General features: G+C 36.5%; 1 protein-coding gene across 2 annotated transcripts in view; it reads left to right on the plus strand.

Moving 5' to 3' along the window:
- The window catches only part of SNX4 (sorting nexin 4), a 71232-nt gene that overhangs the window by 33744 nt on the left and 18807 nt on the right, over positions 1-18681 (plus strand). For both annotated transcript variants that reach the window (XM_058731077.1, XM_058731078.1), the window contains one exon: positions 8513-8574. In XM_058731077.1, coding sequence (XP_058587060.1) covers positions 8513-8574 — 62 coding nt within the window. The remainder of the gene's footprint in view (positions 1-8512; positions 8575-18681) is intronic.

The following is an 18681-nucleotide window of genomic DNA, read 5'->3' on the forward strand; positions in this document are numbered from 1 at the left end:
TTCTCTGTTTTGTGTATTAGATTCCACATATGAATGAAGTCAAAATGATATTTGTCTTTCTCTGACTAATTTCGTTTAGCATAATACACCCTAGTTCCATCCACGTTGTTGCAAAAGGCAAGATTTCATTCCTTTTGATTGCTGAGTGATATTGCATTGTGTATATATATATACACCACATCATCTTTATTCAACCGTCGGTGGACATTTGGGCTCTTTCCATACTTTGGCTATTGTCATTAGTGCAGCTATAAACATTAGAGTGCTTTGCCTCTTCGAAATAGCACACCTGTATCCTTTGGATAAATACCTAGTAGTGCAATTGCTGGGTCATAAGGTAGTTTTATTTTTAATTTTTTGAGGAACCTCCATACTGTGTTCCAGAGTGGCTGCACCAGTTTACATTCCCACCAGCAGTGCAAAAGAGATCCTCTTTCTCCACATCCTCGCCAACATCTGTTGTTGCCTGAGTTGTTAATGCCAGCCATTCTGACAGGTGTGAGGTGATATCTCATTGTGGTTTTGATATGTATTTTCCCTGATGATGAGTGATGTTGAGCATCTTTCATGTGTCAGTTTGCCACCTGGATGTCTTCTTTGGAGAAGTGTCTATTCATGTCTTTTGCCCATTTCTTCACTGGATTATTTGCTTTTTTGGGTGTTGAGTTTGATATGTTCTTTATAGATTTTGGATACTAACCCTTTATCTGCTATATCATTTGCAAAAATCTCCTCTCATTCCATTGGTTGCCTTTTAGTTTGATTGTTTCCTTTGCTGTGCAGAAGCTTTTTATTTTGATGAGGTCCCAGTAGTTCATTTTTGCTTTTGTTTCCCTTGCCTCCGGAGACATGTCAAGTAAGAAGTTGTTGCTGCCGAGGTCATAGAGGTTTCTGCCTGCTTTCTTCTTGAGGATTTTGATGGCTTCCTGTCTTACATTTAGGTCTTTCATCCATTTTGAGTTTGTTTTTGTGTATGGGGTAAGAAAGTGATGAAGGTTCATTTTTCTGCATGTCACTGTCCAGTTTTCCCAGTTACCGTTTGCTGAAGAGACTGTCATTCCATTGGATATTTTTTCCTGCTTTGTCAAAGATTAGTTGGCCATATGTTTGTGGGTCCATTTCTGGGTTCTCTGTTCTGTTCCATTGATCTGAGTGTCTGTTCTTGTGCCAGTACCATACTGTCTTGATGATTACAGCTTTGTAATATAGCTTGAAGTCTGGGATTGTGATGCCTCCAGCTTTGGTTTTCTTTTTCAGGATTGCTTTGGCTATTTGGGGTCTTTTCTGGTTTCATACAAATTTTAGGATTGTTTGTTCCAGCTCTGTGAAGAATGGTGGTGTTAACTTTGATAGGGATTGTTAACGCTGTATCTTTTTAAAGGCCTTCAACCAAAAGGAAGGGCAGAGGGCACTGCAGAAAGCTTTGTTTAACAGCAGGGTCAGCAGTTCTGAGAGTTGGAGTAGGCAGAGGTACACTATTACACAGTCACATGGCTAACCCCAAGTATTGAGAAGCTCTCAAACAGTGTTCAGACCCAGAAGAAACTAAAGGACAAAGCAGAAAAACCAACTAGAATCAGATTTATCAGAAATCTCAGAGATGAGTGGTGAACTGAACAGAGTGTAACAGGTAAACACTCAGAAAATCAATGAAGCATAGGGAGTGCATTTAAGTGAGACCTTAAGGAGGGAGGCAGGACTGTCATTGTCAGATTGTGTCCTGAAGAGAGGTTTATGTGATTGCTTTCATAAAACGAGAAAATTGTCATAAGGCATGATACAATAGTGATGATGTCTGACTTTCTGCTGAAAGTATATTTTTAAAAGTGGTTAATATTTAATAACCTTTAAAGATTATGGGAAAATTTAACCATACCAAACTTGTTTCTGCCCTAGGACTTTTATTTGCTCTTCCCCATGCTTGTATCACTTTTCCCACATGCCCCACCTTCAAGAACCTCTCTTGGCTTGTTCTCTTTTGCCATTCATTTCTTGCCTTAGATGCCTCCTCAGAGAAATCTATCTTGGGAATCTTGCATGAAATAAGATGCAGTTTTCTATCATTTTCTGTCATTTTTCATATTCTGTCATTTCTCTGTCATATTCTGTCATTGCTATTTATAACAACACTATCTGACATTGTATTCTGGATTAATCTGTTAATTATCTCCCCTACTAGTGTATGTGAGCTCCACAAGAGCAGCTTTGTTTTCTCACTGCTAAATCCCTGGAACAATGCCCAACTCATAGTAGACATTCATTATCTAGTCATTGAATGAATGAACAAACGAATGTATATGCTGACATTTTTATGTTTAAAAATATCTGAAAAAAGATAAATTGCTTATTTTATTTTTAAAAATTTAAGGTTTGTTTGTTTGTTTATTTATTTATTTTTTTTTTTTTTGAGAGAGAGACAGACAGAATGCCAGCAGGGGAGAGGCAAACACAAAATCTGAAGCAGGCTCCAGGCTCTGAACTGTCAGCACAGAGCCCGACACGGGGCTCGAACTCCCAAACTGTGAGATCATGACCGGAGCCACTTTTATTTTATTTTAAATTCCAGTGTAGTTAACTTGTAGTGTTATATTAGTTTCAGGTGTACAGTATAGTGATTCAGCAATTCTGTATGTCACCCAGTGCTCATCACGACAAGTACACTCCTTAATCCCATCACCTATTTTACCCATCCCCCCCATTCACCTCCCTTCTGGTAACCATCAGTTTGTTCTCTATAGTTAAGATAAATTGATTCTTGAATTTAATTATAACCAGCCTGGGAGAACTGGTTAATAATTTATATGTGAAAAGAATCTTTAAAGAAAACAGCTTTGTCATCAAAGAGTTTGTAATACATAAGTAAGAGAATTCTGGGTATAGGTATTTATCCTAAACTTTTTTTATTTGTTTGTTTGAGATTTTATTTTTAAGTAATCTCTACATCCAACATGGGGCTTGAACTCAAAACCCTGAGATCAAGAGTCACATGCTCTACCAATTGAACCAGCCAGGTGCCCCTATTCTAAACTTGATGAAAACTTTAGAAACTTTATTGACATTAAAGGTAGCTTGAGCTATTGAAAGAAAAGCAGCACTTGATCTATAAGTCAAATTGAAATTCTGACTGAGTAATTGAGAGAAATGCCAGTGAACGATACAGGATGCTTTCTGATTGGCTAAAATTTCTTCCTTTTTTAAAAAACTTTTTTGAATGTTTATTTAATTTTGAGAGAGAGAGAGAGAGCAAGCATGGGAGGGGCGGAGAGAGAGAGAGGGAGACACAGAATCCAAAGCAGGCTCGGTGCTCTGTACAGACCCCGACATGGGGCTCAAACCCATGAATTGTGAGATCATGACCTGAGCCAAAGTTGGATGCTTAACCAATTGAGCCATCCAGGTGCCCCTGATTGGCTAAAATTTCCATTGTTCTAAAATGGGGAGAAAGGCTATTTAGTCATGGACAGTAACAGAAAAGTAAAAATGAAAGGTTAAAGTCCTAACGCAGAGAGAAGCCTACAAACAACACAAAAAGCACCACAGGGAGGGCCTTTTGTAACAGAGTGTCAAGAAGGCTTAGATGCTTCTTGAGACAGATGATGAATTGGGTTTTTTAAATTTATTTTTTATTTATTTTTTTGAGACAGATGATGAATTCTTAACAGATGAAAATAGCATTATTTGAGGGGTGCCTGGGTGGCTCAGTCGGTTAAGCGGCTGACTTCGGCTCAGGTCATGCTCTCGCGGTCCGTGAGTTCGAGCCCCGTGTCGGTTCTGTGCTGACAGCTCAGAGCCCGGAGCCTGTTTCAGATTCTGTGTCTCCCTCTCTCTGACCCTCCCCCATTCATGCTCTGTTTCTCTCTGTCTCAAAAATAAATAAACGTTAAAAAAAAAAAATAGAATTATTTGATTGTCTTTTCTGTCAAGGAGAATTCTTTTCAAAATAGAAAAGACAAAAAATAAGTTATAGATCGGTTAAAAACTTAAATATTTAAGACATCAAAACAGAACAACAGGAAAGGGTGGGTGGCCTTGAACCAAGAAGAGCTGGCTTTGGACCTGTCTCTGCCATTTACTGGGTCCTCCCGACAAATTCAGTAACCTTTCAGGGTTAGTTTCTTTGCTAGAAAATGGGAATATATGCCTGGCACATAGTAGGTACTGAATAAATATTTGTTATATGAAGGTGCCTTATTCATAGAATTATGAGATTCAGATGAAATAAAGTGTTTTGTAAACAACAACAAAAAGATAATACTGATTTCTAACATATATTTACCACTGTGTATCAGCCAGTGCTCACACATATAATATTCTTGCCCAGTTCCCACAATAGTCCTTAAAGATAGATATTATTGTTGTTCCCATTTTGTAGATTAGGAAACAGAGGCAAAAGAAATTAAAGTGGTACCACACTATAATAGATGTGTGGAGCCAGAATTTCCTATTTTGTCTGTCTGACTCTAGAGCTCATGCTCTTAACTGCCTACAAACAGTTTATTGACAGAGGACATGAATTCAAGATTGAGAAGAGAACAGATTTTCATTGAGTCATCCTGCTTATAGCCAGGACCCTAACAAATGTCATTTGATCCTCACAAAGTCATGTGATGAAAGTCATTTCCACATTTGCAAAAGAAAGATATGATACCAAGGCTTGCATGGTTTAATAAATCTCCAAAGTTAAACCCTAAAGTGAGAAGGTGCTGGAATTTGAACTCCCATTTGTTTGACTGCAAATCTCATATTTCCTATTACAATATCTGCTGCCTCTTTAGGGAAAATTCAAATTTAAAAGGGAGGGAAGAATGTTTAAGTTTGCTAATATTGTAAAAATGCAAATTATAGTTATTAAGATACTACTCAACATTTGATTTGTAGTCATAAAGATGGTAATATCTAGTATTTGTGAACTATTTAGTGATGGTGGCAGTATAAAATATTACATGCAGCTCTTTGGGAACTGTTGTGGCAGTAAGTATCCAGAGTCTTAAATCTCATAATCTTGAATCCTTAGGAGATAGTTCAAAAGAAGGAAAGAAAAGAACAGCTAGGCATGTCTAGATTTTCAAAATAAGATCATCTAATAGAATGTCCCAAAAGTGTCCTTTTTCACATTTAATCAGCTACTACTTGAGTGAGGATAGAGTAGGGCATTCTTACAGTTCCAAATGATTCCGAGCTGGGTAGAATGATTGGATGAGTTTGTTACATTTCTTCTGTTGTCACTGAATATGCTAGTTGTCACTCTTTTCATGTCAGTTGTCAGATGGTCAGTTTTCAGAAAGAAAGACTTGTCAATAGAAATGAAATCGAATAGCAGTCTGGACTAAGTCATTGGGTTCAGCCCCTTTTCCCGGCACCAAAATTCTTGATTACCAATGACCAATGAATTAATATGGTTTTAGGTTTTAATTATTCCTGTTTTATTTCTGTGTCATTTTTGTTTTTTCCTTTTCTCTAGAAATGATAATTTTTGATTAATAGTTTTTCTTTGGTTTTTCTTTCCCACTGCCTAATGATCTAGATAAGTCATTTCATGTTTTAGTTAGCTAGATCCATTTGTTTCCATGAATAGTTGATATCAGAAACAGTGTTGGTCCCATAACAACTGCTAAGTGTATTGCCTAGTTCATGGGTAGGTAATTCCTCATGTGGTTGCTCATCTTTTTTAATATAGGAAGACTCTTGCCGCTTTTGGGCATACTCTGTGGACCAAAATATTTTCCAGAGTTCTAATTACTCTGGTAGAAGCTCCTTTTATACCAGCTGCCAAGAGTGATATACTTTAAAGAAATAAACTTTTAAGTAATTGGGATTCACAGACTTTATCTTTGAACATTTATTTTGGATCTGCATTTGTACTTAAGTTTCTTGCAGTTTTTGTTTTTACATGGTTGCTTAATAAGCTCTCTCCCTCTCTTCCATACTTAATATCTTACGATAAAACACTCAGCTTTCAAGAAGAGGTTTGATCTTTAAAGAACCCCCCCCCCCCGCCCCCCCCGCCCTGGGTGGCTCAGTTGGTTGAAGTCCGACTTTGGCTCAGGTCACAATCTCGCAGTTCATGCGTTTGGAGCCCCACGTCGGGCTCTGTGCTGACAGCTCAGAGCTTTGAGGCTGCTTCGGATTCTGTGTTTCCCTCGCTCTCTGCCCCTCCCCCACTCGTACTCTGTCTCAAAAATAAACAAACATTAAAATTTTTTTTGATAGAGTGGGAGAGAGCCAAAGCATAAGAGACTCTTAAAAACTGAGAACAAACTGAGGGTTGATGGGGGGTAGGAGGGAGGGGAGGGTGGGTGATGGGTATTGAGGAGGGCACCTTTTGGGATGAGCACTGGGTGTTGTATGGAAACCAATTTGACAATAAATTTCATATATTGAAAAAAGAATTTTTTTAAGTACAAGGATCTAGAAAAGTTAGTGTCCTAGAATGGCATTTTCCGTTTTATATTCTCTGAAATGCCAGTCCTGTATTTTTTCTAGTGCAAACCATCTTTTTCTTGAATAGTTATGATTAATATATGGCATTAAAGGGCTAAAAAGTTCTATAGGAAGGAAAACTGTTACTGGTTAAATTTTATTACCTCAGTGTTTCCCAAATTTACTTGATGATGGAATCACTTTAAAAAAGTAAACAAGTGGGGCGCCCAGGTGGCTCAGTCGGTTAAGTGTCTGACTTTGGCTCAGGTCACTAGTTTGAGCTCCAGTCAGGCTCTCTGCTGGCAGCTCAGAGCCTGGAGCCTGCTTTGGATTCTGAATCTCCCTCTCTCTCTGCCCCTCCCCACTCATGCTCTGTCTCTGTCTGTTTCTCAAAAATGAATAAATATTTTAAAAAAATTTTTTTAAGTAGATGACCTTTGACACTCTATAGGGCTCAGAAATAATTGGGAAATAGCATCCTAGAGAAAGTAGTTGAGAGGTCTGGGGATGACTCTAGAATGTTTCAAGCAGAATGAAGACTACAAGCTTTGTCTTGAGTCAGGTGCAGAGGTGGGCAGACTAGAAGGCTAGACAGTAAATATTTTCAGCTTTTTGGGCCATACGATCCATGTCAAATCTATTCAGTTCTGCTATGAAAGCAGCCATATACAATGGTAACCTGAATGTTCTAATACGACTACAGAAACAAGCTGCAGTCCTGTAGTGTATTGCTCTCTAGTCTGGTGTGTACATGTTCCTTTAGAGCAAGCCAAGAAGAGATGGAAAACAGTTTATGTTCTTCTTACATCTGCTCCGTGTATTTATAATACTGGTTCATTCACTTTAAGCTGAGGTATTGAAAGAGTTAGGATTTGTTGTATGGTTAATGCCTAATTCCTCAGATGTTTGAGTAACAAATTAGGTAATTTATCCTCAGTGTTTACATTTAGAAACTGTGTAACCAAGAATATTTTTTTGTATACTAAGAATTTTTTTTTTTTTAGGGTTTAGGGTTTTTTGTGGGATTACTTTTGGTCTTTAGTTCATGTCCACAATAGTTTGCAGGGGAGTAAAGCATTAAGTATCATATGTGATGTTTTGTCTTTTGTAAAATTTATCTAATTATAATTAGATCTAAATTATAATTCTATTATTAAAACATCTAATGTGTTGGTTAGAAAGCATTATAGTGATAAAGTAGCATAGAAGTATATTGTATGTGTTCGGCACTTATGTATAAAACTATCAATAAAATTGAAAATGTTTATATTTTTACCCTGGTAAATTCCACTTTGAGGACTTTTTCATAAGGAAACAATCTGAAATTTGGGAAAAGCTTTACTCTCAGAGGTGCTTATTACAAAATTATGTATAATACTGAAAAAATCAGGGATAACTAAATATCCAACAAGGAGTGGTTATATATTGTATACACTGCTAGGTGGAATTTTATGCAGCTATTTAAAGTCATATTTATTAAATGTAATATTGACCTGCTGGATAAAAATATTGTCCCTTTTTTTTTTTTAAAGTTTATTTATTTTGAGACAGAGCATGAGTGCATGAGAAGGGCAGAGAGAGAGGGTGAGAGAATCCCAAGCAGTGCAGAGCCCAAGGTGTGGCTTGAATTCACGAATTGTGAGATCATGACCTGAGCCAAAAATAAGAGTCTGACCCTTAACCAACTGAGCCACCCAGACGCCCCTTACCACTTTTAACATAAGAAATTTTAAAGCAATAATTAAGACATATATCTTTATACGTTCTTTATATATATACACACACAGATATATATATATATATATATATATATCTGTGTGTGTATATATATATATATCTGTGTATTTATACACAGATGTATTATACACAGATACATATATATATATATGAAAGCAGTTACATAAATATGATGATAGCACTAGTTCCTCCCCAACCTCATGATGAGCCTTTGGGAAATTTTTTTATTTTTCACATTTTTCAAGTTTATTGTACTAAGCTTTTTTTTTTTTTTAAATGAAGATGACATCTTTTTAAAGAATAATCTGTATATAACTTTGACCTAATAGTAATCTCTTTTAAAAATTTATTCCAGAGAGTGGCAGATCGACTCTATGGTGTATATAAAGTGCATGGGAATTATGGGCGAGTTTTCAGGTAAGCATTATGTGACCTTTTAAAATAAATGATTAGCTCTGTTTAGCTTTTTCCTGACAACTATAATTCTTGAAAATTTATGGGTCTGAAATGTAGATGTTAAGTTTTTATTTATTTTGTATGTTATGGCATAATTACTTAATTTTTTATTCAAGTATAATTAATATACAGTGTTATATTAGTTTCAGGTGTACAATATAGTGATTCAACAATCCTATACATTTCTCAGTGCTCATCAAGATAAGTGTACCTCTTAACCCTCTTCACCTATTTCACCCATATTCTCCCCACCCCCCTGCCTTTGGCAACTACCAGTTTGTTCTCTGTATTTAACAGTTTGGGGGTTTTTTGTTTGTCTTTTTTTCTCTTTGTTTTATTTCTTAAATTCCACATACAAGTGAAGTCATAGGGTATTTATTTTCCTCAGTCTGACTTCACTTGGCATTATATTCTCTCTATATATACACATATACTCACACACACACACACACACACACACACACACAATGGATAGAGATGATATGAGATAGATATTTATATACTTATTTATAAACATTTATGTATATTTATATATGTATCTATTTCACATCTTTATCCATTTCTCTATGGATAGGCACTGGGTTGCTTTCATATCTTGGCTATTAATAATGCTGCAATATACATAGGGGTGCATATATCTTTTTTAATTAGTGTTTTTGTTGTCTTTGAGTAAATACCTAGTAGTGGAATTACTGGGTCATACGGTAATACTATTTTTTTAAGTTAATTAATTTATTTTGAGGAAGAGCATGCGAGCAGGGCAGGGGCAGGGGCAGAGTGAGAGCAAGACAGAGAATCCCAAGCAGGCTCTGTGGTCTCATTGCAGAGCCCATCGTGGGGCTCAAATTCACGAACTGTGTGATCATGACCTGAGCTGAAAGCAAGAGTCAGATGCTTAACCTACTGAGCCACGCAGGTGCCCCATGGTAATACTATTTTTAATTTTTTTAGGAACCTCCATAGTGGTTGTACCAATTTGCAAGCCAACAGTGCAGGAGGATTCCTTTTTCTCCACATCTTCACCAACCCTTGTTACTTCTTGCCATTCTGACAGACATGAGGGGATACCTCATTGTGGTTTTGATTTGCATGTCCCCGATGATTAGAGTGATATTAGAGCATCTTTTCATTTGTCTGTTGTCTATCGGTATGTCTTCCTTGGAAAAAATGTCTATTCAGGTCCTCTTCCTACTTTTAATTGGATTATTTGTGTTTTTTTGCTGTTGGATTGTATAAGTTCTTTATATAGTATGAATATTAACCCCTTATTGGATATATCATTTGCAGATATCTTCTCTTATTCAGTAGGTTGTGTTTTCATTTTGTTGATTGAGTCCTTCACTAGTCCTTCACTGTGCAAAAGCTTTTTATTTTGGTGTAGTCCCAATAGTTTATTTTAGCTTTTGTTGCTCTTACCTGAGGAGACAGATCTAGAAAAATGTTTCTTTGGCTGATGTCAAAGAGGTTACTACCTATGTTTTCTTCTAGGAGTTTTATGATTTTAGGTCTCATATTTACGTCTTTAGTCCATTTTGAGTTTATTTTTGTAGATGGTGAATAAAAGTAGTCCAATTTCATTCTTTTGCATGTAGCTGTCCCAACACTATTTGTTGAAGAGACTCTTTTTTTCCATTGTGTATTCTTGTTTCCTTTGTTGTAGAGTAATTGACCGTATAAGTGTATGTTTATTTTTGGTCTCTGTATTCTGTTCCATTGATCTCTGTGTTTTTGTGCCAGTACCATACTGTTTTGATTACTACAGGTTTGTAGTGTATCTTGAAATCTGGGATTGTGATACCTCCAGCTTTGTTCTTGTTTCTCAAGATTGCTTTGACTATTCAGGGTCTTCTATGGTTCCATACAGATTTTAGGATTTTTTGTTCTAGTTCTGTGAAAACTGCTCTTTGGTATTTTTATAGGGATTGTGTTAAATCTAGATTGCTTTGGGTATTGTGGAACATTTTAATATTGATTCTTTCAATTCATGAACATGGAACATCTTTTTATTTGTGTCATCTTCAATTTCTTTCATTCATGTTTTAGTTTTCAGAGATGACAGCTCTTTCACCTCATTGATTAAGTTTATTCCTAGATATTTTATTATTTTTGGTGCAGTTGCAAATGGAATTGTTTTCTTAATTTTTCTTTCTGCTACGTTATTACCTTATAGAAATGCAATAGTTTTCTGTATATTAATTTTGTGTCCTGTGACTTTACTGAATTCATTTATTAGTTCTAGTCGTTTTATGGTGGAGTCTTTAGGGTTTACTATATATATAGTATCATTTGTAAATAGTGAAAGTTTACTTCTTCCTTACCAATTTGGATGGCTTTTATTTCTTTTTCTTGTCTGCTTGTGGTGGCTAGGACTTCCAGTACTCTAACAGTGCTGAGAGTTGACCTCTCTCTTCTGTTACTGATCTTAGAAGAAAAGCTCTGTTTTTCACCATAGAGTATGATGTTAGCTGTGCATTTTTTCATATGTGGCCTTTATTATGTTGAGGTATGTTCCCTCTACACCCACTTTCTTGAGAGTTTTTATCATGAATGGATGTTGTACTTTGTCAAATGCTTCTTCTGCATTTATGGAGATGATCATACGGTTTTTATTCTTTCCGTTGTTAATGTGATTTATCATGTTGATGGATTTGTGAATATTGAACCACCCTTGCATCCCTAGAATAAACTCCACTTGACTGTGATGAAAGATCCTTTTAATGTATTGTTGGATTTGGTTTGCTAATATTTTGTTGGAGGTTTTTGCACTTATATTCATCAGAGGTATGTATTGGCCTATAGTTTTGCAGGATTTTTGTTTTGTTTTGTTTTATTTTGGTAGTACCTGTCTGGTTTTGGTATCTGGTTTTGTATCCCTCCTTTTTTATTTTGGAACAGTTTGAGAAGAATAAGTATTAACTCTCTTTTTAAAAAAATGTTTATTTGGAGAGAGAGTATGTGCATGTGTGCGAGCCAGGGCAGGGGTAGAGAGAGAGAGGGAGAAAAAGTAGGTGCCCACTGTCAGTACAGAGCCTGACATGGAACTCGATCTCACAACCTTGAGATCATGACCTTAGCTGAAATCAAGAGTCGGACACTTAACCTACTGAGCCACCCAGGCTTAAATATTTGGTAAAATTCACCTGTGCAGCCATCTGATCCTGGACTTTTGTTCCTTGGGAGTGTTTTTTTACTGATTCATTTTCATTGTGAGCAATCAGTCTGTTCAAATTTTCTATTTCTTCCTGATTCCATTTAATTTTACCCATTTCTTCTAGGTCGTTCAGTTTGTTGGCATAAAATTTTTCATAATATCTCATATAATTCTTTTTATGTCTGTGGTATTGGTTTTTATTTCTCTTCCTTCATTTCTGATGTTATTTGATCTTTTTTTTTATTGATTAGTATGGTTAAAGCCTTGTGAGTTTTGTTTATCCTCTCAGCTCCTTCAAATATCGAAGTTTTGTTTTTAATAGATGTCCTATAGTAGTTTTTGAAGTTTTTGTTTTATTTTATTTTTTTATTTTTTAAATTTTTTTTTTTTCAACGTTTATTTATTTTTGGGACAGAGAGAGACAGAGCATGAATGGGGGAGGGGCAGAGAGAGAGGGAGACACAGAATCGGAAACAGGCTCCAGGCTCTGAGCCATCAGCCCAGAGCCTGACGCGGGGCTCAAACTCACGGACCGTGAGATCGTGACCTGGCTGAAGTCGGACGTTTAACCGACTGCGCCACCCAGGCGCCCCGAAGTTTTTGTTTTAAAGTATCTTTCGATAAAAAATAGGAAGTCCACTGCCCTTTACCTTGTTGGCAGAATGCCCAAGAAGATTCTATTTTAAATAATTAGTGACTTTCTCTTTTTTTTCTTTCTTGGTGTCACTTTATAGTTTCTGAAGGATGTTGCAAGATGAATTTTTCAGTCTTGGGTAATTTTAGTGTAAATTAGAATATCTACTTATATACCGTATATTACATATTTTGGTTATTTTTGAACCTTTTGTGATTTTTTTTTTCCTGTGTATTATTTTGGTTCTGACATTTTAGAAATTATTATCCGAAGCTCTTTATAAGAAAATGTCTTTGCTAGTGTTCCATTATAAGTGCTTTTGATTGAATTAATTTAAAAATAATTCATTTGGGGTGCCTGGGTGGCTCATTCGGTTGAGCATCTGACTCTTGATTTCAGCTTAGTCATGATCCCAGGGTTATGGGATCCGAGCCCTGTCTCTCTGTCTCTCTCTCTCTGCCCCTCTCCCTGGCACTGTCTTTCTCTCTCTTTCTCTAAAGGAAAAAAAAAAAAACAAACATTCATTTTACATTTTTGAATAGGTAATACATTCCATATGGCACAAAATTCAACAGGGATAAAAGCTTATACAGTGAAAAGTCTCCCTTGTCTGCTAACCATTCAGGTCTCCTCTGAGATAGCTAATACCAGTTTATTGGTTTCTTATGTATCCCCCTAGTAAAATGTAATACTATAAGTATAATACATTAACATACAAACACATGCATGTTCCCTCTTTTTAAACATGAAAAGGGAGCATGTTGTATACATCACTATGTTCACTTGTTTAACCTTTTTTCACTTAAGAACTGCTCTTGGAGATAGATTGTTATCAGTAAATAACTGCTTTGAGTTTTATTAAAGAGGAGGATCACAATTTATTTAATTTCTTCTTAATGATTTCTAGTCTTATTTTACTCATTGCTACAATAAATGTTCTTGTTCATGTCATTTCACATGTGTATGAATATGTTTGTAGGATAAAATTCTACAAGTGTTGTTACTGGCTCTAAGGATAATTGCATTTGTAGTTGCGGTAGATACTGCCAAATTGCCCTGTATAGAAGCTGTTAACTTCTCACCAACAAAGTATTAATATCTGTTTTCTTACACCATTACTCAGCAGTATGTTAGCAAACTTTTGTCTGTATCACACTGATGATGAGGAATGGTTTCTTTACTGCAGTTATAATTTACATTTTAAAAATTATAACTGATGTCAAATTATTTTTTCTTATGATTAACAGCCCTTTTTTTTTTTCCTATTTCATAATCTATTCTTATCTTTTGTCCTTTTTTTTTCTTTTGGGCTGATTGGTTTCTTAATTGATACACAGGTGTTATTTTTGAGAGAGAGAGAGAGAGAGAGAGAGTGCAAGTGGGGAGGCAGAGAAAGAGGGACAGACACAGAATCCGAAACAGGCTCTCAGCTGTCCGCACAGAGCTCACCGTGAGACTGGAATTCGTGAACCATGAGATAATGACCTGAGCCAAAGTTGGACACTTAACTGACTGAGTCACCCAGGCACCCCAAGACTGTACATGTTAAGAAGGCAACTGGCGAGACATACACTTACATGACTTACATACATATATATGTAAATATAAGGAAGAAATAAGCAGGAATGAAGTGCACAGAGAGGAAATAGGATAAATTTAGTAATATGTTCATGTCACATGTTGCTGTTCATTTCTTTTTTTTTTTTTTTTTTTTTTTTAGTTTTTTTGGAGGTCAGGAGTTTATTTTGTGCTCTTCTTGAGTTCCTGGGCTTTTTGCAGTTTCCGCCTGCATTACAGCACTTGATCCAATGTAGGGTAGGCCAAAGGGCCATTCCCATGGGTGCTTATAGAACTAGCTTATATTTTCACTAGTTTCAGACTGAGCTAGGAACTTTAGATCCACTTGTCCAGAATTGGACTGAATATATAGGTGGGATTCACTCTGCAAAAGACCTAGAAAAAAAAAGGAAAGAGTTGTCAGTACTAGTAACTGTGCATTTGAAGCTAATGAAAGCTTTCAGGAGCTCATAGCCTGAAATGGTTTATTCTGTTAATTTTTAAATATTCATCTTCATTTATAGATTGTGAATCCATATAGAATCGACCAAGAAAAAAACATGTCTTTCAGATTCAATTGATGTGATTCCTTATGAGGAATTCCAGGAAAATACAGGAGCAACATTTCTTTCAAATTTATGTCATGGATACACAAAACTTGTCATGTACTCAGAGCTCACAGACACAGATCTACGTTTGTTTAATGATTCTGTAATTTTTATTTTTTGGTTATGTGCATAGTGGGAGTAAAGAGTTCTTTTGATTAAGAGAACAAAAAAGGAAGTGATGAAGTTTTGGGGTGATGGTGGAGTTTGTGGGGTCCAGAGCTGATGGCCAAGGAAGAATTCTTGAAGACGTCTTTGGTGCAAAAAAGATGATTTTATTAAACCATGGGAACGGGACCCATGGGCAGCAAGACCTGCACTGGGGTTGTAGGGGGGACCGTTTTTTATGGAGTCCAGGGAGATAAAGTCAAGAGGGAGTTTCCAAAGAGACTTTCACATGCTAAAGCCTTACTGGAGGCCTAGCTATTGTCAAGCTAAGGTGGTTTTTCCCTCTAGCAAAGCATTAACCTTAAGACTGTAGGGAGTTCCTGGACTTTAGGCTTGATGGGATTGCCTTTTTCTGGTAAACTGACGGACTCTTACAGTTTAACCATTTGGGTTTTGTCCTTTCCTGTTTTTGGGTAGCTGGGAGTGTCCAAGGAATATCCTACATGTCCCACCTGGGGGTAGGGGTTGCTGTTACCCTGCACTTTGCCTTAAGTGTGCCCCACACTCCCTCATTAGAAGTACCATAGTTTGGGATTAATAGAGCACACTAAGGGCAGTTGATTCTAGTCGCAGCTCTGTCTCTGAACAGCTACCTGACTTGGAGTAAGCAATGTTAGATCTCTGAACCTGATTTTAAGTATCTATTCAATATTAGGGTTAAATGGAGAGAGTGATTTCCAAACCCTTTCTTGACATGGAATTTTATATTTAAATGAAATCTTACATAGAACTATAAACATAAAACCTATAACCACAGACCTGCTTGCGCTAGTGACTTTCTCTCTGTCCCTGATGAACATCAGATTGGGTGATGAGATTTATCTGTAAACCTTTATTTTGTTATAATATATTTAATACCTGTCCTAAATTTTGATGCTTGGGCATTCTTGGAATCTTTTACTTCCTTTCATTTACTGAAATTGTAAAATACTGAAGTAGGAAGGGCCTTAGTGGTTTTAAAGTTCATAGTTCTGTTTTTTTTTTTTTTTAAGATTTTATTTTTAAGTGATCTCTACACCAATTGTGGGGCTCAAATTTACAACCCTGACATCAAGAGTCATATGCTGTACTGACTGAGCCAGCTAGGTCCTCCTGTATTTCATCGTTCTTAATCCAAGAGGTGAAGATGGACTTCAGGTTGCCTGAAGCTTCTGAAATTACATGCAAAACCTTTATGTTTGTGATTTTCTTTTCCTTTCTTTTCCTTCTATCAGATGCTACAAAAGATCCAAGACCCTTTTTGATCTGGTTCATATGTGACAATTACCTACCCATTAAGTACTTTAAGATTCAGTTTTCTCTTACAATGCTGATGTTAAGTCGACTACCCTTTTATAAAGTTACTTGTATGTTAATAGTTTCCTCTTCTCCCCAGCAAACTGGTTAACATTTTCTATTTCCAATCCTAGGCATATCCTTGGGCCCCAGGTTAGAACCTTTTGTTTAGATAGTGCTTCTTAAATTTTAATGTGCATACAAATCACCTGGAGAACTATTAAAATGAGTTCTTGTGTGTAGGTCTTGTGTGTAGCAGTGGTTGATACACAGAATCCAGTACATGTTTGTCTCTTCATATTTATTAATTCACTTATTTATTTTTTCATTTTACGTACAAACAATAAATGCCACATTTTGGGGTACCTGGGTGGCTCAGTTGGTTAAGTGTCCGACTCTTGATTTCAGCTCAAGTCATGATCTCAGTGTTGTGGGATTGAGCCCCACATCAGGCTCTGCACTGATGCAGGTTAAGATTCTTTCTCCATCTCTTTCTGCCCCCTCCCCACCTCACGTGCTCACTTGCTCTCTCTCTCTCTCTCTCTCTCTCTCTCAAAATAAATAAACATTAAAAAAAAAAAAAAAGCCAGGTATTTATCAGATTCTAAAGTACTTAATAGGAATACGTATATAGTTGATTAAGGATAAGCTCTACCTTCCTTGAACTAGTTTTTAGTGTTGTTTGCTAAACAAAGGAATTAAATTTGGTTATGTTAGCCTTGAATTGGTAGCACATAGTAAGGTGCTCAAAAATTAGGCAGATGAAGTGTTTTGGGCTATCCAATAGACAGTTGATCTGGACTATCCATTAACTCTGTTAGCATGACCTACAGTTACATTAACTGTGATTGCTATGTTATACATTTGGCTAGTTCTGCCCAAACCCCTAGATTTCCTTTTTCATGTGAAGAACAGGGCTTTGGATATATTGAAATTGAAGTGACAGAGGTATATAAGAGTAGAATTGTCCTGGAGGTATTAGAAATGTGGCTTTAGAGTTTAGATAATATAGAGATATTAAAAATTGTTTTTTTGGTAAACAGCAAAACACTAAAAAGGGTTAACTTGCTATTACTACTTTGAGAGTAGTTACAAACATCTAAGGAGAGAAGATTATTAGAGGGAGCCATAGCTGTTTTGGTATTTAATCATAACCATAGTGTTGCATAGGTGATTTATAGGTTTGTTTTGCTTTGACAATATTAAAAATCATGTGAGGTCTTCTTCCTTCTAATACTATAAGCATATAGTCTGGTATTTCAACAGAATGCCAGGTTTATTCTGTATAAAACAAAAGAATAGTGTTAAAAATTTTTTTTTTCTTGGGGCGCCTGGGTGGCGCAGTCGGTTGAGCGTCCGACTTCAGCCAGGTCACGATCTCGCGGCCCGTGAGTTCGAGCCCCGCGTCGGGCTCTGGGCCGATGGCTCGGAGCCTGGAGCCTGTTTCCGATTCTGTGTCTCCCTCTCTCTCTGCCCCTCCCCCGTTCATGCTCTGTCTCTCTCTGTCCCAAAAATAAATAAAAAAACGTTGAAAAAAAAAAAAATTAAAATTTTTTTTTTTCTTTTATGATATGGTGAAAGTGGAGAGGCTTATACATTCTTTACCTAGGAGGAAAATTGCAAACAACCTGAATGGCCAGGACAATGGTTTAAAAAATTGAGTTGCAAAAAAAAAATAAGTAAAATAAAAAATAAAAGTAAAAAATTGAGTTGCCTAATGAGACAGTGCTTAAAACAAATTGCTTTAATAATATGGGAAAATGCTGAAGGAAAAAAAGCATGATACAAAATTGCATATACCGTATGATCTCAGCCACATTAAAATGAGTAAATAAAAAGACTAGAAGGAAATATATCAAATTAGGTCATCTCTTGGTATTTGGGATTACAGACTTATTTTTTCAGTTTACTGTAATATAAATATATATATATATAACTACCTGGCTGGCTCAGTTAGTAAAGCACGCAACTCTTGATTTCGGGGTCGAGCCCCATGTTGGGTATAGAGATTACTTAAAAATAAAAATCTTAAAAAAATGGCAACAAAATGATCTTTGGTTCTAGTAGACTTTCTCATGCAACTTTAGTGCATATTATTAAAGTTTTAATGTGTACTTAATATTTCGGTACAATCGTCCTTTTTTGTTAGCTTAGATGTGTTCATCAGACTCTTCCGTGGAACTTTAAAGAGTATACCTGTCTCGGGACACCCGGGTGGCTCAGTTGGTTGAGTCTTTTTTTTTTTTTTTTTTTTTAATGCTTATTTATTTTTTGAAAGATAAACAGAGTGTGAGCCGGGGAGGGACAGAGAGAGGGAGGGAGACATAGAATGTGAATCAGGCTCCAGGCTCTGCAGCATCAGCACAGAGCCTGACATGGGGCTTGAACCCACGAAACATGAGGTTATGACCTGAGCTGAAGTTGGACGTTTAACCAACTGAGCCACCCAGGCGCCCCAGGTCTGAGTCCTGATTTCAGTTCAGGTCATGATCACAGTTGTGAGCTTGAGCCCCATATCAGGCTCCAAGCCCAGCTTGAGATTCTCTCTCCATCTCCGCCCTCCTCCACTTGTACATGCACTGTCTCTCAAAAAAATTAAAATTAAAAGGTATATGTATATCTCACCTCTACCCCAGAGATTCTGATTAAGTAGATCAAGAGCAGGGCTAGCATCTGTA

Source organism: Neofelis nebulosa, chromosome 5 (genome assembly GCF_028018385.1).
Source record: "Neofelis nebulosa isolate mNeoNeb1 chromosome 5, mNeoNeb1.pri, whole genome shotgun sequence".
Classification (NCBI taxonomy): Eukaryota; Metazoa; Chordata; class Mammalia; order Carnivora; family Felidae; genus Neofelis; species Neofelis nebulosa.